General features: G+C 44.6%; 1 protein-coding gene across 1 annotated transcript; it reads left to right on the top strand.

The window, feature by feature from the left end:
- Window positions 1-942: 942 nt before the first annotated feature.
- Window positions 943-19293, top strand: LOC140184955 (uncharacterized). Its single transcript, XM_072238198.1, has 3 exons — window positions 943-1008; window positions 17569-17697; window positions 18757-19293. The coding sequence occupies exons 1-3, from the start codon at window positions 943-945 to the stop codon at window positions 19291-19293; spliced, it is 732 nt and encodes a 243-aa protein (XP_072094299.1).
- The last annotated feature ends 1451 nt before the right edge of the window (window positions 19294-20744 follow it).

Below are 20744 nucleotides of genomic sequence, written 5' to 3'. Positions count from 1 at the left end.
CATGAGGGAGGTGATAGGCAGCTGGAGGAGGGGCAGAGTGAAATAGGGATAGGGGAAGGGAGGGGGAGGGAATTACCGGAAGTTGGAGAATCCAGTGTTCATACCAAGGAGCTGGAGACTACCTAGACGGTATGTGAGGTATTGCTCCTCCTACCTGAGTTTAGTCTCATCATGCCAGTAGAGGAGGCCATGTATGGACATATCCGAATGGGAAGCAGTGTTGAAGTGGGTGGCAACCAGGAGATCCAAGGTAATTAAGTCATCCCTTTCTCAAGTAGAGCTAATAGACTGAAGGAGAGTTAGTTAACAATAGTGTGACAGAGGCTTACTGATAAGTTGCCGTTTTCCCACAGCTTCTCTTTAGTATCTCACCAATTGTTCCTTAAAATTGTCACAGCTGGGAAGTGCGGTAGTGGGGATAATCTCCACTGCCTATGAAATGCTCCCAATGGCGTGCATCTCAAATCACCCCTGACAACCAAGTCCAGCCCCTGGCCTTCATGTGTGGCATAGGCTACTCAGCCCGACGGAACTGTTTCTACTGACAGGAGAAGGGGCACCTTAAAACAAGTCACTTTGGGCAGATGGGGTTCGTCAGTCGTGGTTGGCAGCTCATCTCAGAGAAAGGGAACTCTGATCTCAAACCTCTTCTGCCTTGTACCATGCCTACTCATGGGGAAGGCTTCCAATGTAAACCCTGAGGAAAAAATCTGGAGCTGGAGTCCCTTGGCATTGAATCCAATGCTGTTGGCAACTCTGGAGACGCCGCTGGTGCCAAACTGTGTCAGTCTTTGCTCTTGCTTTGGATTCGTTAGCTGTGTGGTGGAGGGGTGGGATGCATTATGTGTTGGAAGCCTGCTGCATGGACAACAGCTTGCTCTCAATAACGTATTGCCCTGGCTTGCATATCAGCTGAACGTAGACAGCTAGGACACAACATCCATGGTTGACCCTGACCCAGTGGAGGTCCTCAAGGTGATAGACCGTCAGGGTACTTCGGACTGGATGGTAATCTGACCCAAGGCTGTCCATTAGGGGAGAAGGTTTGTGCTACATTCACAGGAGGAGGAAGATAATCATTCTGTCCTGTGAGTTCAGGCAAAATTATATTCAGTTAACCTGATAAACCTGGAGGAAGAAGTGGTATTGACAATGGTGATGAAACTATTAAAACCCTATTTAGCTTATTTTAAGGGAAAAAAAATACCTAGAACATTTTTTTTGGAAATATAGGCATCCGTTAGTCTCATGAGACCATGGATTTGCGCCTTGGAAGGTTTCTAGGGTGCAGGCCTGGGCAAGGTTTTATGGAAGACCGGCAGTTGCTCGTGCTGCAAGTCTCCCCTCTCCACGCCACCAATGTTGTCCAAGGGAAGGGCACTTGGGCCCATACAGCTTGGCACCGGTGTTGTCGCAGAGCAATGTGTGGTTAAGTGCCTTGCTCAAGGACACAACACGCTGCCATAGCGGAGGCTCGAACTAGCGACCTTCAGCTCAGTGGAACGATGCCTTAACCACTTGGCCACGTGCCAAGAAGTATTTTGGAACTACAGCATGGTTATAGGCCTTCTGAGCCAATGAGCCCATTCTGTCCAATTATTACCATGTCATCAGTTAACCTACGAACCCGGAGTCTTTGGAATGTGGGAGGTGACTGCTTTTGAGTCGAGTGATCTTGGTGTGAACGCTACGTACCCTCCTCCCAGATGGGACTGGGACAAACAGTTCATGAACAGGCTGGGTGGGGTCCTCAGTAGGGTTGCCAACTTTCTCAATCCCAAATAAGGGGCAAAAGTAGCAGTCAAATCTGGGACACTTGTGTTTACCCTGAGAAAGACTACCATGACCATGAAGCCTTGCGCGGGCACCTGTGTGCGCATGCATGTACGTGCTGATTTTTTTCTACAGATCGGATTTGACTTAATCTTCCCGACTACACTGTACATACATTATTTCTACTTTATATAGGCTGTGTATTTATCATATCATTTCTGCTTTTACTATATGTTAGTGTTATTTTAGGTTTTATGTGTTATTTGGTATCATTTGGTTGGTTATTTTTTGGGTCTGGGAACGCTCAAAAATTATTCCCATATAAATTAATGGTAATTGCTTCTTCTTTTTACGCCATTTCGGCACAAGAGGTTTCCCAGGAACGCTCTACCTTGGCGGGGGAAATACGGGACAAGGGCGGTCCCGGATGGGACAAACCAATTTAGCACAATATACGGGATGTCCTGGCTAATACGGGACAGTTGGCAACCTTAGTCCTTAGTGCTACTGGCCCTTTTCCAGTACCTTTCTGAAAATAAGACCGTAAGATATACGAGCAGAACTCTGACATTTGGCCCATCGAGTCTGCTGTGCCATTTCATCATGACTGATCCATTTTCCTCGCAGCTCCAATCTCCTGCCTTCTCCCCATATCCTCCACGACCTGACTAATCAAGAATCCATCAACCGCTTCTTTAAATATACCCAATGACGACCTCTGAGCCACTGGTGGCAATGAATTCCACAGCTTCACCACTCTCTGCCTAAAGAAATTTCTCCTCATCTCCAGTCTAAAAGGATTCTGAGACAGCATCCTCAGTTCTTAGACTCTCCCACCACAGGAAACATCCTCTCTACATCCGTTCTGTTGAGGCCTTTTAACATTTGATCAGTTTCAAGCAGGTGTCCCCTCATTCTTCTGATTTCCAGTGAGTACAGGCCGAGAGCCATCAAATGCTCCTCTTATAATCAGCCTTTCTATCGCAGACTCATTATCCTGAACCTCCTTTGAAACCTCTGCAATGTCAGCACATCCTTTCTTCGATAAGGGGCCTAAAACTGCTCATAGTACTCCAAGTGAGGCCTCACCAATGCCTTATAAACCTCGATGACAGGTAGGCTGGTGCCAGTGATGCATTCCAATACTTGTGCTGAATTTAAAGGAATATCCTACGGTCCACACACAAGGGACTGGATTATAACGGATAGCAGGAGCATTGGTCGACCTTCTCCATCGGAGAGGGTGCTGAAGTCACCCTTAGTAGGAATCTTCCCAATCTTGGTGTGTGATTGTGCCTAAGACTTTTTCACAGAACTGTAATAATTTTATGTATTACACTGTACTGCTGCTGCAACAATATGTCATGCCATATGTGTGTGATGATAAACCTGATTCTGATAAGGGTCTCTATTGTGGACTGAGGGTAGGAAGGGGGCAGGGAGAGGGGAATCATGAAAGTGAAAGGAGAGGGGAAGGAGTGGGAAGCACCAGAGAGACGTTCTACAATGATCAATAAACTAATTGTTTGGAATCAAATGAGCTTGCCTGGTACCTCAGGGCTGGGTGTGCCTGCACTCGCCCCAATCCCCACCCCCACTCCAACACTCCTTCTCTCTCACCTGTCCCACAACCCTCCCATGGGGCACCAACCTCGCTATTCCCAACATCCTTTGCTCCCGCTAGAGTTACAAACTTGCTCTCCACTCCCCGTTGACAAACACGTAACTGTGCAAAAGTTTTTATATGCACTGTGAGGTTCACCTTGGTCTGGAGGAACTTTGTTTTGTTCGGCAGTATACATGTGTATGGTTGAATGACAATGAACATGAACGAATTCGGGAAGTTGTGAAGGTAGAAACAGTTGAAATAATTGATTTGCCTTCTCCCTTTACAGGAAACTGGAAGCTGAACAAATATGAACAGAAACTGCTAATTATTTGTAATTGTTAATCTCAGTTACTGAGTCCTACAGGCAGGAGTGCACATGGTCGGAAGATAAATGTAATCCTCAGGCGTCACTGATTTTTTTACAGTATTTTTTGAGGCCTGGGTATGAGAGGTACCAGTGGGAGTGAGATTGGAAGCTTTGGGTCACACTCATGAGCAGAATAGAGGAATCAGAATCAGTAATACAAGAGATTTCAATCAACACACACAAAATTCTGGAGGAACTCAGCTGGCCAGGCAGCATCTGTGGAAATAAACAAACAGTTGACGTTTTGGGCTGGGACCCTGCTTCAGGATTTTAAAGGAAGGGGGACGGCCCCAGAATAAAAAGGTGGGGGGGAGTGGAAGGTGATAGGTGAAGCTCGGCGGCTAGCTAAGTTAAAGGGCTGCAGAGGAAGGAATCTGCTGAGACAGGAGAGTGGACCATAGGAGAAAGGGAAGGAGGAGAGGATAGACAAGTGAGAAGAGTGAAGAGGCCAGAGTGGGGGATAGAAGTGGGGAAGTTACCAAGATGGAATATAAGGTGTTGCTCCTCCACCCTAAGGGTGGCCTCATCATAGCACAAGAGCAGGCCATGGACCGACATGTCGGAATTAAAATGTTGAGTCACCGGCAAGTCTGCTTTTTCCGTAATCTGAATTGGTGTTTCTCTCCATCATCCACCCCTCAGTTTAGAGCAGACCGCAGTGGGAGGGCTGAATAGAAGAGGTCCTGATGAAGGGTCTCAGCCCAAAACGTCGACTTTTATATTCTTCTCCATAGATGCTGCCTGACCTACTGAGTTCTTTGTGCATTTTGTGTGTGTCTTGCTGTGAATAGAAACTGCAGGTTGTTGCTTTCTCTGTAAAGATATTTTGGAACCTTTAGTGTTGGGAAGGAAGGAGGTAAAAGAGCAGGTATTGTCTCTCCTGCAGTTGCAAAGCAAGAGCAATTAATCTGGTTTATTATCAGTGACATAGACATCATCTTTTAATTTTGTAGTACAGTGCAACAACGTAAAATTCTATATATTACAAAAATAAATAAAGAGTGAAAACAAAGGAACAATGTGGTGGTGTCCATGGGTTCACGGACCTTTCATGAATCTGATGGAGGAGGGGAGCAAGTTTTCCTAATTTGCTGCATGTGGTTCTTCAGGCTCTTGTACCTCCTCCCCAATGGTAGCAACAAGAAGTGGGCATGTTCGGTTTGGTGAAGGTCCTGCATAATGAATGCCACCTTCTTCAGGCACAGACAGCTTCTTGAAGATGTCCACGGTTAAAGAGATCCTGTAATGATCAATAAAACAATTGTTTGGAAACAAGTGAGCTTGCCTGATGTCTTCAGGCTGGCTATGGTCTGCACCTGCACCACCCACGGCCCCGGCTCTCCTTCTCTCCCACCTGTCCCCCACCCCTCCCATGGAGCTCCACCCTTGACATTCCCAGCATCCTCTGCTCTCACCAGATTTGTCATCTTGCTCTCTGCACCACATTGGCAAATAGAGTTTCCCTTAATAATTACTCGGATCAATATCATCAAGTACCTTTTAGTATTGCTAAAAATTACTTTACTTATCTTGGTATTAAAATTACTACAAACTTTAAGGACCTGGGACTAGGCAGAAAATGGTTCGGCACAGCCAAGAAGGGCCAAAAGGCCTGTTTCTGTGCTGTAGTTTCTATGGTTCTATGGTTGTAACCCGAAAAAGTATTTGTTGTCCTGAGTGTGTACTTTTCGCCAGGCTACATGTGTTTTGTCACGTACCTATCATGCCAGTTAGGAGGTTAATTGGTCATTGCAAATTGTCCAGTGATTAGGCTAGGGTCAAATCACAGGTTACTGGGTGGCCCAGCTTGAAGGGCCAATGGGCCCACTCTGTGCTGTATCTATAAACACAATCAAAATAAAATACAAATTGGACAGTGAATGACTGAACAAGTTTAAGGGACTGATGGTCCACATGTGGAGGGGCTGAGTTCGGTAGAACAAGACCCTCGAACAATGAAAGTGTGTGTCACCCCGGGGGAGGGACACGGAAGTGGCAATGGTTTTATGGTTTTAAAATTTAAGTTAATGCTTCGAAGATCACAAATACTGGAAGTATTGCAGAGAGAGCTCGATCATTGAAGGACTCCCACCACCCAAGATATGCCCTGTTCTCATTGCTACCATCAGGAAGGAGATGCTGAAGCCTGATGTTTGGGTGGTGGGTGGGGAGGTGCAGTATCGGAGTGTTGTGAGGCCGATTCTCGGTGATGGGGCTACTTACCTTCGGAGGAAAGTATGCTGTCGTGGATGAAGATGAATGAGGCGTCACAGGGTAACTCTTTGGTTAGTCCTACAGTGAAGCACAAAGTGTCAGAGGTTAAGGTCAAAGTTCAAATGAATTTATTATCAAACTATGTACGATATAACTACGATCTGAGCAATGGGATCAACATGCACGAAACAGCTCACCCTAACGCCTTCGCCATCATTTTGGGAGATTTTAACAAGGCCAGTCTGAAAAAATCACTAAGCAATTTCCATCAACAGATGACTTGCAGTACCAGAGGAAACAACACACTGGACCATTGCTACACCACCATCAAGAATGCCTACCGTGCTATTCCACGCCCTCACTTCGGGAAGTCTGATCACCGAACTGTATGTCCACTCCCTGAGTATAGGCAGAGACTGAAGACTGCAGCACCAGCAGTGAGGACCAAGAAGGTTTGGACAGGGGAAGCTTTGAATCGGTGGACTGGACTGTATTCAGGGATTCATCTTTCAATCTGGATGAGTATGCTGCAGTTCATTAAAACCTGTGTGGATGAGTGTGTGCCTACAAAGACTTAATGTACATTCCCAAACCAAAAGCCGTGGATGAGCCAGGGGGTACATCGTCTGCTGAAGGCTAGATCTGTGGCATTCAAGTCTGGCAACACAGGCTTGTACCAGAAAACCAGGTATGATTTGCAGAGGGCTATTTCATGGGTGAAGAGACAACTTCGAACAAGGTTGGAGGTGATATCAGATGCACAGCAACTCTGGCAGGGTCTGTAAGACATTACTTCCTGCAAAGTGAAACCCAATAACACTAATGGCAGTGATGCTTCACTACCAGATGAACTCAATGCCTTCTATGCCCGCTTTGAAAGGGAGAACACAACTACAGCTGTGAAGATCCCTGCTGCACCTGATGACCCTGTGATCTCCGTCTCATAGGTCGATGTTAGACTGTCTTTAAAGAGAGTGAACCCTCGCAAGGTAGAAGGTCCCAATGGAGTACCTGGTAAGGCTCTGAAAACCTGTTCCAACCAACTAGCGGGAGTATTCAAGGACATTTTCAACCTCTCACTGCTACTGGCAGAAGTTCCCACTTGCTTCAAAAGGGCAACAATTATCCCAGTGCCTAAGAAGAGTAATGTGGACTGCCTTAATGACTATCACCCGGTAGCACTCACATCGACAGTGAAGAAATGCTTTGAGAGGTTGGTCATGGCTAGACTGAACTTCTGTCTCAGCAAGGACCTGGACCCGTTGCAATTTGCCTATCTCCACAATTGGTCAACGGCAGACGCAATCTCAATGGCTCTCGACAGGGCTTTAGACCACTGAGAAAACACAAACACCTACTGTATGTCAGGATGCTGTTCATCGACTGTAGCTCAGCATTTAATACCATTATTCCCACAATCCACAATCAGAAGTTGCAGAACCTGCGCCTCTGTACCTCCCTCTGCGATTGGATCCTCAGCCTACTAACTGGAAGACCACAGTCTGTGTGTTTTGGGGATAATAATCTCCTCACTGATGGTCAACACTGGCGCACCTCAGGGGTGTGTGCTTAGCCCACTGCTCTACTCTCTGTATACACATGACTGTGTTTGCTGGGCACAGCTCAAACACCATCTATAAATTTGCTGACGACACAACCATTGTTGGTAGAATCTCAGGTGGTGATGAGAGTGCGTACAGGAGTGAGATATGCCAACTAGTGGAGTGGTGCCGCAGCAACAACCTGGCACTCAACGTCAGTAAGACAAAAGAGCTGATTGTAGACTTCAGGAATGGTAAGATGAAGGAGCAAATACCAATCCTCAAAGAGGGATCAGAAGTGGAGAGAGTGAGCAGCTTCAATTTCCTCAGTGTCGAGATCTCTGAGGATCTAACCTGGTCCCAACATATCAATGTAGTCATAAAGAAGGCAAGACAGCAGCTATACTTTATGAGGAGTTTGAAGAGATTTGGCATGTCAACAAATACACTCAAAAACTTCTGTAGTTGTACCGTGGAGAGCATTCTGACAGGCTGCATCACTGTCTGGTATGGAGGGGCTACTGCACAGGACTGAAAGAAGCTGCAGAAGGTTGTAAATCTAGTCAGCTCCATCTTGGGCACTAGCCTACAAAGTACCCAGGACATCTTTAGGGAGCGGTGTCTCAGAAAGGCAGCATCCATTATTAAGGACCTCCAGCACCCAGGGCATGCCCTTTTCTCACTGTTACCATCAGGTAGGAGATACAGAAGCCTGAAGGCACACACTCAGCGATTCAGGAACAGCTTCTTCCCCTCTGCCATCCGATTCCTAAATGGACATTGAAGCTTTGGATACTACCTCACCTTTTTTAATATACAGTATTTCTGTTTTTGTACATATTTTAAAATCTATTCAATATACGTAATTGATTTACTTGTTTATTATTTTTTATTTTATTTATTATTTTTTTTTTCTCTCTCTGCTAGATTATGTATTGCATTGAACTGCCGCTGCTAAGTTAACAAATTTCACGTCACATGCCAGTGATAATAAACCTGATTCTGATTCTGATATATGTCACGATATTCAACGTGGAGATTCATTTTCTTGCAGGCATTCACAGCAAATACAAGGAAAGAAAGACTGCGTCCAACAGGACAGATAAATAACCAGTGAAAAAGACACCAAACTATACAAATACAAAAAAAAAGAAAAAAATGAATAATAATTATTATAATAATAATACTACAGAGGATTCCGGTTAGTTGGGCCACATCAGGACCAGTACATTGTCCATATACCTGTCGAGCAGTCTCTTAAATTTCACTGGTGTATCTGCCTCCACCACTGACTCAGGCAGTGCATTCCACGCACCAACCACTCTCTGAGTAAAAAACCTTCCTGTAATATCCTCCTTGAACTTCCCACCCCTTACCTTACAGTACAGGCCCTTCGGCTGCATCATTACCTCCCAACTCTTAAACTCTGTCCCTCGACTTATGAAAGCTAACACCCCGTAAGCTTTCTTAACTACCCTATCTACCTGTGAGGCAACTCATATTGTCCTCACCTTCATCAAGTTCCCTCTCATTGGTGAATACTGAAGCGAAGTATTCATTGAGGACCTCACTCACTTCCACAACCTCCAGACATGTCTTCCCACCTTTGTCTCTAATCGGTCCTGCCTTCATTCCTGTCATCATTTTTTTCTTCACAGTAATTGAAGAGTGCCTTGAGTTTTTCCTTTACCCTACTCGCCAAAGCCTTCTCATGCCTCCTTCTTGCTCTCCTCAGCCCCTTCTTAAGCTCCTTCCTTGCTACCCTATATTCCTCAATAGACCCATCTGATCCTTGCTTCCTAGACCATGTATGCTGCCTTCTTCCACCTGACTAGATTTTCCACCTCACTTGTCATCCATGGTTCCTTCAGCCGATCATTCTTTATCTTCCTCACCGGGACAAATTTATCCCTAAACATCAACCACATGTCCATAATACATTTCCCTGCAAAATCATCATCCCAATTCACACCCGCAAGTTCTAGCCTTATAGCCTCATAATTTGCCCATCCCCAATTAAAATTTTTCCTGTCCTCTCTGATTCTATCCTCCTCCATGATAATGTCAAAGGCCAGGGAGCGGTGGTCACTGTCCTCCAGGTGCTCACCCGCTGAGAGATCTGTGACCTGACCTAGTTCGTTACCTAATACTAGATCTAGTATGGCATTCCCCTACTCGGCCTGTCAATATACTGTGACAGGAATCCATCCTGGCCATACTTAACAAACGCTGCCCCATCTAAACCATTGGAACTAATCAGGTGCCAATCAATATTCGGGAAGTTAAAGTCACCCATGATAACAACCCTGTTATTTTTGCACCTTTCCAAAATCTGCCTCGCAATCTGCTCCTCGGTATTTCTGCTGATACCGAGGGGCCTATAGAATTCTCCCAACAGAGTAACTACTCCCTTTGTGTTCCTGACTTCCAGCCATACTGACTCAAAAGAGGATCCTGCTACATTGCGCACCCTTTCTGTAGCTGTAATAGTATCCCTGACCAGTAATGCCACCCCTTCTCCCCTTTCCCACCTCTCTATCCCTTTTAAAGCACTGAAATCCAGGAATATTGAAAATCCATCTTGTAAAGACAATACCCAGAAGAAGGTGATGGTAAACCACTTCTGTAGATAACATTTGCTGAGAACAATCACGGTCAGGAGACATAATGGTTATGATGTGCCTAAGACTTTTGCACACAGTACTGTATTTCTCATCGTGGAGCGGAGAGCAAGTTTGTAACTCTGGCGGGAACAAAGGATTTTGGAAATGGCGAGGGTGGAGCACCCCAGGAGGGGTGTGGGACACGTGGCAGAGAAGGAGTGCCAAGGGTGGGGGGTGCAGACACACCCAGCCCTGACACACCAGGCAAGGTCACTTGATTCCAAAAACTGGTTTATTGATCATTACAGAATGTCTCTCTGGTGCCTCCCTCTCCCTCTCCCTTTTCCCACCATCATTCCCCTCTCCCTGCCCCACTTCCCACTCAGTCCACAATGGAGACCCGTATCAGAATCAGGTTTATCATCACTCACACATGTCATGAAATTAGTTTTTTTTTGTGGCAGCAGTACAGTGCAATACATAAAATCACTACAGTACTGTGCACCCTTGATATATAGATGTGCTCCTAAGACTTTTGCACAGTACTCTACCTCATTATGATCTTGCATTTTGTCATTTACCTGCGCTGCATTTTCTGGGTAGCTTTTACACTTTATTCCGTACTTTGATTATTTTACACTGTTCTACCTCAGTGTACTGATCTGTGTGAACAGTAGGCAAGACAAGCTTTTCACTGTATCTTGGTATGTGCATGAAAATCGCAGGAGGTCAGCATTTCTGATATACTCAAACCACCCGGTCTGTCACCGGCAATCATTCCATGGTCAAAGTCACTTAGATCACAAATTCTTCCCCCTCTAATCTGATGTTTGGTCTGAACAATGACTGAACTTCTTGACCACGTCTGCATGCTTTTATGCATTGAGTTTCTGCCACATGGTTGGCTGATGAAATATTTTATATTAAGGATCAGGAGCACCTAGTAAAATGGTCACTGAACGTATGCCACGTCATACTGGTATACCGTCTGCGTGGATTGATAATTCTTTTCCTCACACAGAAAATGAATTACTTTCCTGGGGTGAACGAAATAATCCAAAGAGCTTTTACAGGTATATTAAGAGCAAAAGGATTGTAAGGGATAAAATTGGTCCTCTTGAAGATCAGAGTGGTCAGCTATGTGCAGAACCAAAGGAAATGGGGGAGATCTTAAATAGGTTTTTTGTGTCTGTATTTACAAAGGACACTGGCATGAAGTCTATGGAATTAAGGGAAACAAGTAGTGAGATCATGGAAACTGTACAGATCGAAAAGGAGGAGGTCCTTGCTGTCTTGAGGAAAATTAAAGTGGATAAATCCCTGGGACCTGACAGGGTGTTCCCTCGGACCTTGAAGGAGACTAGTGTTGAAATTGCAGGGGCCCTGGCAGAAATATTTAAAATGTCGCTGTCTACAGGTGAGGTGCCAGAGGATTGGAGAGTGGCTCATGTTGTTCCGTTGTTAAAAAAGGATCGAAAAGTAATCCAGGAAATTATAGGTCGGTGAGTTTAACGTCAGTAGTAGGTAAGTTATTGGAGGGAGCACTAAGAGACAGAATCTACAAGCATTCGGATAGACAGGGACTTATTAGGGAGAGTCAACATGGCTTTGTGCGTGGTAGGTCATGTTTGACCAATCTATTGGAGTTTTTCGAGGAGGTTACCAGGAAAGTGGATGAAGGGAAGGCAGTGGATATTGTCTACATGGACTTCAGTAAGGCCTTTGACAAGGTCCCGCATGGGAGGTTAGTTAGGAAAATTCAGTCGCTAGGTATACATGGAGAGGTGGTAAATTGGATTTAGACATTGGCTCAATGGAAGAAGCCAAAGATTGGTAGTAGAGAATTGCTTCTCCGAGTGGAGGCCTGTGACTAGTGGTGTGCCACAGGGATCAGTGCTGGGTCCATTGTTATTTGTCATCTATATCAATGATCTAGATGATAATGTGGTAAATTGGATCAGCAAATTTGCTGATGATACAAAGATTGGAGGTGTAGTAGACAATGAGGAAGGTTTTTAGAGCCTGCAGAGGGACTTGGACCAGCTGGAAAAATGGGCTGAAAAATGGCAGATGGAGTTTAATACAGATAAGTGTGAGGTATTGCACGTTGGAAGGACAAACCAAGGTAGAACATACAGGGTTAATGGTAAGGCACTGAGGAGTGCAGTGGAACAGAGGGATCTGGGAATACAGATACACAATTCCCTAAAAGTGGCGTCACAGCTAGATAGGGTCATAAAGAGAGCTTGAAGGGCCAATGGGCCTACTCTGTGCTGTATCTATAAACACAATCAAAATAAAATACAAATTAGACAGTGAATGACTGAACAAGTTCAAGGGACTGATGGTCCACATGTGGAGGGGCTGAGTTCGGTGGAACAAGACCGAGGCCGATTCTCGGTGCTGGGGTGAGGGAGGGCACGGCTATTTACCTTCGGAGGAAAGTATGCTGTCGTGGATGAAGATGAATGAGGGTAACTCTTTGGTTAGTCCTACAGTGAAGCACAAAGTGTCAGAGGTTAAGGTCAAAGTTCAAATGAATTTATTATCAAACTATGTACGATATAACTATGATCTGAGCAATGGGATCTACATGCACGAAACAGCTCACCCTAACGCCTTCGCCATCATTTTGGGAGATTTTAACAAGGCCAGTCTGAAAAAATCACTAAGCAATTTCCATCAACAGATGACTTGCAATACCAGAGGAAACAACACACTGGACCATTGCTACACCACCATCAAGAATGCCTACCGTACTATTCCACGCCCTCACTTCGGGAAGTCTGATCACCGAACTGTACGTCCACTCCCTGAGTATAGGCAGAGACTGAAGACTGCAGCACCAGCAGTGAGGACCAAGAAGGTATGGACAGGGGAAGCTTTGAATCGGTGGACTGGACTGTATTCAGGGATTCATCTTTCAATCTGGATGAGTATGCTGCAGTTCATTTAATCCTGTGTGGATGAGTGTGTGCCTACAAAGACTTAATGTACATTCCCAAACCAAAAGCCGTGGATGAGCCAGGGGGTACATCATCTGCTGAAGGCTAGATCTGAGGCATTCAAGTCTGGCAACACAGGCCTGTACCAGAAAACCAGGTATGATTTGGGGAGGGCTATTTCATGGGTGAAGAGACAATTTTGAACAAGGTTGGAGGCGATATCAGATGCACAGCAACTCTGGCAGGGTCTGTAAGACATTACTTCCTACAAAGTGAAACCCAATAGTATGAATGGCAGTGATGCTTCACTACCAGATGAACTCAACGCCTTCTCTGCACGCTTTGAAAGGGAGAACACAACTACAGCTGTGAAGATCCCTGCTGCACCTGATGACCCTGTGATCTCCGTCTCAGAGGCCGATGTTAGACTGTCTTTAAAGAGAGTGAACCCTCGCAAGGCAGAAGATCCCGATGGAGTACCAGGTAAGGCTCTGAAAACCTGTGCCAACCAACCAGCGGGAGAATTCAAGGACATTTTCAACCTCTCACTGCTACGGGCAGAAGTTCCAACTTGCTTCAAAAAAGCAACAATTATACCAGTGCCTAAGAAGAATAATGTGGACTGCCTTAATGACTATCACCCAGTAGCACTCACATCGACAGTGATGAAATGCTTTGAGAGGTTGGTTATGACTAGACTGAACTCCTGTCTCAGCAAGGACCTGGACCCATTGCAATTTGCCCATCTCCACAACTGGTCAACGGCAGACGCAATCTCAATGGTTCCCCACAGGGCTTTAGACCATTGAGAAAACACAAACACCTACTATATGTCAGGATGCTGTTCATCGACTGTAGCTCAGCATTTAATACCATTATTCCCACAATCCACAATCAGAAGTTGCAGAACCTGCGCCTCTGTACCTCCCTCTGCGATTGGATCCTCAGCCTACTAACTGGAAGACCACAGTCTGTGTGTTTTGGGGATAATATCTCCTCCTCACTGATGGTCAACACTGGCGCACCTCAGGGGTGTGTGCTTAGCCCAGGGCTCTACTCTCTGTATACACACGACTGTGTTTGCTGGGCACAGCTCAAATACCATCTATAAATTTGCTGATGATACAACCATTGTTGGTAGAATCTCAGGTGGTGATGAGAGGGCGTACAGGAGTGAGATATGCCAACTAGTGGAGTGGTGCTGCAGCAACAACCTGGCACTCAACGTCAGTAAGACAAAAGAGCTGATTGTAGACTTCAGGAATGGTAAGATGAAGGAGCAAATACCAATCCTCAAAGAGGGATCAGAAGTGGAGAGAGTGAGCAGCTTCAATTTCCTCAGTGTCGAGATCTCTGAGGATCTAACCTGGTCCCAACATATCAATGTAGTCATAAAGAAGGCAAGACAGCAGCTATACTTTATGAGGAGTTTGAAGAGATTTGGCATGTCAACAAATACACTCAAAAACTTCTATAGTTGTACCATGGACAGCATTCTGACAGGCTGCATCACTGTCTGGTATGGAGGGGCTACTGCACAGGACTGAAAGAAGCTGCAGAAGGTTGTAAATCTAGTCAGCTCCATCTTGGGCACTAGCCTACAAAGTACCCAGGACATCTTTAGGGAGCGGTGTCTCAGAAAGGCAGCATCCATTATTAAGGACCTCCAGCACCCAGGCCATGCCCTTTTCTCACTGTTACCGTCAGGTAGGAGATACAGAAGCCTGAAGGCACACACTCAGCGATTCAGGAACAGCTTCTTCCCCTCTGCCATCCGATTCCTAAATGGACATTGAAGCTTTGGATACTACCTCACCTTTTTTAATATACAGTATTTCTGTTTTTGTACATATTTTAAAATCTATTCAATATACGTAATTGATTTACTTGTTTATTAGTTTTTATTTTATTTATTATTATTTTTTTTCTCTCTCTGCTAGATTATGTATTGCATTGAACTGCCGCTGCTAAGTTAACAAACTTCACGTCACATGCCGGTGATAATAAACCTGATTCTGATTCTGATATATGTCATGATATTCAACGTGGAGATTCATTTTCTTGCAGGCATTCACAGCAAATACAAGCAAAGTAAGACTGCGTCCAACAGGACAGATAAATGACCAGTGAAAAAGACACCAAACTATGCAAATACAAAAAAAAAGAAAAAAATGAATAATAATTATTATAATAATAATACTACAGAGGATTCCGGTTAGTTGGGCCACATCAGGACCAGTACATTGTTAGATTTGTTAATTTTATTCTCCTGAAGGTTCTTCCAGGAGTCGAGAATGGTGAGCAGTCTGAAATTCTTATTGTCTATTTTAAAGTACAGACAAACATACAAATACTATGGAAACTAAATAAAGAGCTGGGAAATGAAGCTAAGGTGAATGAAAAACAATCAGAAGCTGAAGATAAAAGAAAAGGGAAGAAGCAAAGATGTCGCTCTGAAAAATCCATCACCATGTGTCATCCATATGACAGAAATCCCTGAGAAAAGAATAAACCAATCAGTGCTGCACAATTACATCACATGGGCAGTGTGTGTGTGCATGTTCAGCCAATGAGAAATGAGAAAGGCAATAAACTATTAGTTTAACTGCTGTCAACTTTTATGTCTGTAAGTATGGACGACCCACCACAAACTTTGAAAAATGCATCAGTTTGTTGAGAAGTACAAATCATTAAAACACAACTTGAGTCTTGGATTAGTTCATCTTATAAAAAGTAATAAAAACACAGTGGTGTCCATCATAATTTTGACCCAATTAAATGGCTGCCCTAATTCGTCAGAGTTTCATGGAATGGTTAAAAACAGAAACTACCTTTTAACTGTATTTTGTATGTAAATGAAATACAGAACAGATTAGAACACTATAAATACTTTCACTGTACTATAAAACTGTGTATTAGTTCCAAATAGTTATTGAAGAAGTAACTAAAGAAAGTTGGCAGAGGGATTGGCACTACTGATAGGGCAGAGGGTGGGTGAGTTGGAGAATGAGGGGGAAAGGGGTTAACACCTTTCGGTATTCAAAGGCGACAGCGACCCAGATTCAATTCCTGCCACTGTCTGTAAGGAGTTTGTACGTAACAGCATGGACTTCCTCTGGGGGCTCCAGTTTCCTCGCACAATCCAAAGACACACTGGTCTTTGGTCAGCTAATTGGTCATTGTAAATTGTCCCATGCTCAGGCTAGGATTGAATTGGGGGAATGCTGGGCGGTGCAGCTCAAAAGACTGGAAGACCAACTCCGTTCGGAGGTAAAAGATTGCCATGAAGTTATTGAATGATGTACAGGCACAAAGGGTTGCTGGCTGGTGGCGTAGTGGCATCAGCACTGGACTTCGGAGCGAAGGCTCCCGAGTTCAAATCCAGCCGGCTCCCTTGCACGCATTCCATCTGTGCTGGGATTAACGTCGAGCAAGCAACTCGACCTCGTAAAAATAAGAAAGCCTGCGAAAAAAACGCTATCATGACGGCGTCCCTATAACTCCACTCTGAGTTAAGGGCTTTCTTCTTTCTTCACAGGTACAAAGGGTAGAAAGGCAAGCTCTTGCATTTGTTTATGTCCTCCCATAAATTGTTGTGACCAGGTTGCTGGTAACTCAGAATATAAACGATAAAATACTAAATACTGTTATGTTTTGTAAATTCAAAACATTGAAACGAATTGAAAGGCAAACAAGGGAGCTGGGAGATAACTCATGTGTGTTTGCTTTTACTTTAAGCGAGAATCTCATGTTTGATGTGGTGGCATGATGCCAATCACGCCCTTTTACATATACCCCAGAATTAATTATTCAAACAACAAGGGATGCTTAATCAAACAATATATTTACAGTAGAAAGCAAGCATTACTGAAATATTAAACACAGAACTGTAACCTGAGGAGAAAGTTGTGGAAATTAGCTGAGGGTCAAGTAGAGGAGAGAGAAGCAAAGTTAAGGGTTCAGCTCACTGATGTATCAGAAGAGACAATGGTTACAGACACAGAGGAACGATGGGCAATTGGTCTGTGACCCTGCTCAAACCAAATCAGACAACATGACACAGGATGGGATCTCAGGGTAATCTAAAACACTGAGTTTAATTTGATGCTGAATTATTTGGTGTGTTTCAATAAAACTATGAGTGAAGTTGCTCTATATTTAACCCAACATGCTTGTATAACCAAATCAATGATTTCATCATTATTGGACAGGATTTGGTGTTTGTATGCTTGTTCAAACAGTTCGCAGATAAATAAAAGTTAATTTTCAAAAACCTGAAATCTGCGAAAGTGGCCATACACTTTTGTGTTATCTGGAGTCATAACACACTACAGAACTGAAAGAAGCTCTTCGGCCTATCTCGTGTGTGTGAGATGTAAAGGAAATTTTAAATGAATGACTCAACTCCCGTTAAAGAGAGTTAGTATCTAGTGTTCCGATTACTAATGCAATTTTAATGGAACATAGGACCCAGCCTCCAGCAGACAATGATCTAACTCCATTCCTTTTCTTGCAGATGCATTTGAAGATCCACACTGGAGAGAGACCTTTTTCCTGCCACACTTGCAGTAAGACATTCACACAACAGGCCTATCTTCAGAAACATTACCTTGTACATACTGGGGAAAAGCCTCACCAGTGTCAGGTAAGAGAGTGCATGCAAGGAAACTTGGGAAATAAACTGAGGTGATTAAAAGAGAGTCAGCCATGGTTCCTGACATTAATTGTGAAAAGCAGCACAGACAATATTGACACACCCCACAGTTGAATACCATCACTGCTTTCACAGGTGGGGTGACTTTGACAAACCTCTATGGATATGCAGTGGGGAGTATATTGACTGGCTGCATCTCATTCTGGTGTGCAAACACCAATGCCCTTGAACAGAAAATCCCACAGAAAGAAATGGATGCAGCCCAGTCCATCACAGATAAAGCCCTTCTAACTATTGAGCACATCGACATGAAACACTGTTGCAGGAAAGCAGCACCATCATCAGGGACACTCCAACTGAAGGGAGAGTGGAAATTTGTCCTTCTGCTTCTGATAGGCTGCCTTGTAGTGATCCAGACTAAACTAGTCAGAGCCTAACTGGCCATACTTATTGAGTCCAGTCTGGCACCAGTGCAGACAGGACCTCTGAATTTTTCCAATGAACTGATCCTGAGATTTTACAAACAGGCTCTGACGGGCCAAGGCCAATGTCATGGGTTCCATCAATTGGAACCTGGGTGCTCAGGCAGAGAGCTCACCTGGCCTTCACACCTGGAATATTTTACAAATTACTGACAAATCTGCATCAAACCCAGAGTTCTCTGGTGTACTATTAGATTGTTCACATGACATGCTTCTTCTGTGCAGAACTGTCTTGGTTGGCACTTCTCACTATGGAGACCCCCAAAGGGCTGGTTCAGTTGAATGAGGCTTCAGATCATAGATGGCATCTGAAGAGCCCGCGGCTCATTCAGGAAAGCAGAACGGATGGGGGTGGCGGTGGTTGTGAGGAAAGGAAAGAATGTGAATGAAATACAGGCCATAACATACAACATTTAGAGAAAAAGTGGAGTAGGATTGTGTGACATGGACATTCGTCTCCGTTTTAACCCACATACCCCATGGGACAGGAATGAAACTCATTTTAATGCGGCACAGTTTTGCTTTTCTTCCAATGCTTGACTTATCTTTCCTTGTTTTGCTCGGGCAGGTGTGTCACAAGCATTTCACTAGCACCAGTAACTTGAAGACCCACCTTCGCCTGCACATCGGAGAGCGGCCATACCACTGCAAGCAATGCTCAGCCAAGTTCACCGGGCTTGTTACCCTCAAGTTGCACGTGCGTGTACACAACACCGGAGAGAGGCCACACAAGTGTCACCTCTGCTCCAAGAGCTACAGACACCTACGCAGCCTGAAGGGGCACCAGAAGGGCTGCTGCCCCATGGCACCAGACTCCAAACGGACCAATGAGGACCATCCCAAGATCGACGATGAAATCGACATGAATGAAGAGGCAGAAAGATTGGACAAGGTTGCCCCAGTAACAGAGAAGGAGGAGGTAACCGAGGAAGTTCCAATGCCTGGCCTTGATAAAGACCACAAAGAGGATCAATTCAGGGCAGAATACCACAAGAACAATGGAGGCAACCATCCATCCTCCTCCCTCCACGACAGGGACAAGACTTCCAACCACGATCCAGCAACCCTGGGACCCATCAGGGTCAAGCAAGAAGACAGTCTATAATTGTACAATGATCATTATCATGTGTGGGACTCACATCGGATATGAGTTTGTTCTTCTTAGGTCCAGCTCTTATTTATTAAGAAACACAACATTCTCTTTTTTCAATAAAGTTCACAATGACAAAATCTTGATTGATATCTCCAGTGTCTGATGAGAAAATAGTTTAATTATTTAAAATTTCTTCTTGTCAATGGACATGATAAAGACCGATAGTTGTTAATGCTTGGCACCCGTGTCGTGACGTTGTATTTTTCAGGTTCTGTGTGTTGTTTGTGGAAAATTATGTAGACACAATAGGTGCAATGTATTGTTAGTGAGTTGGTGAGATCAAATGTTATATAAAGACAGGCAATTGAATCCAACCAGAAACTTACACTCATAAATTCCCAGAGTTGAACTCCTGAAGTCTGGCTAGGAAGGAGACCTTTGGCAGTTAGGAATGAGGAGGATAACGATGAAATTTCTGGGTCAGGGGTCTCAGGGTTTACGATACAGTACTGTGCAAAAGTCTTAGGCACATATATACAGTAAAACTATGTATCCCTGAACCTGGAGGACCAGTGAACTATTCTGCACCTTGTTTCTGTCCTTTGACCTGTTTGGCATGGGTGATCATGCCAAGACCTAAAGCATAAAATCGTGACTCCTGTCAACACAGCTCTCTGACACATTGAGGCACACAATCCCTATGACAAGGTTGTAGTCCTCTTGGAGGTCTTTGCACTGGAATAGTAAACTATTGTTCGGGCCAACAGTCTCTGCAGTGGGTCATTGTAAGACTGTGGGCTGGGCAGAGAAAGCAAATCCTCCCACCAGCAAAATCATTCAACGGCAATAATCTGTTCCTCTCAGTATACTCCTTGCCCATCCTCTGTATTTCCCCCCTCCCCCTTTCTTTCTCCCTAGGCCTCCCGTCCCATGATCCTCTCATATCCCTTTTGCCAATCAACTGTCCAGCTCTTAGCTCCATCCCTCCCCCTCCTGTCTTCTCCAATCATTTCAGATCTCCCCCTCCCCCTCCCACTTACAAATCTCTTATTATCTCTTCTTTCAGTTAGTCCTGATGAAGGGTCTTGGCCGGAAACATCGACTGTACCTCTTCCTATAGGTGCTGCCTGGCCTGCTGCATTCACCAATGATTTTTATGTGTGTTGCATGAAATTCCAGCATCTGCAGATTTCCTCGTGTATACTTGTGCGTACTAGCTTACACCACAGCCCACGCAAGTGAGCTACGCCGTTGTGAGCATTTATTTGTATGCATTGGTCTGTCTGCGTCGCTCTGCAATTCACCGCCAAAATGCTAGTTGGCAGTGGGGTTTCTATGCCACTGTGTTGTATAGAACTCAAACTTCAAACAATGGCGACTGAAACTGAAGGAGGGTGAATTTTCTGTGCTTGTCCGGCCACTGACAGACATGGATGAGGAAATGCATTTCAAATATTTTCGGA

Source organism: Mobula birostris, chromosome 20, assembly GCF_030028105.1.
Source record: "Mobula birostris isolate sMobBir1 chromosome 20, sMobBir1.hap1, whole genome shotgun sequence".
NCBI classification, from domain to species: Eukaryota; Metazoa; Chordata; class Chondrichthyes; order Myliobatiformes; family Myliobatidae; genus Mobula; species Mobula birostris.
Note: the sequence above shows the minus strand (reverse complement) of the source record. Positions and strands in the feature narration are given on the sequence as shown.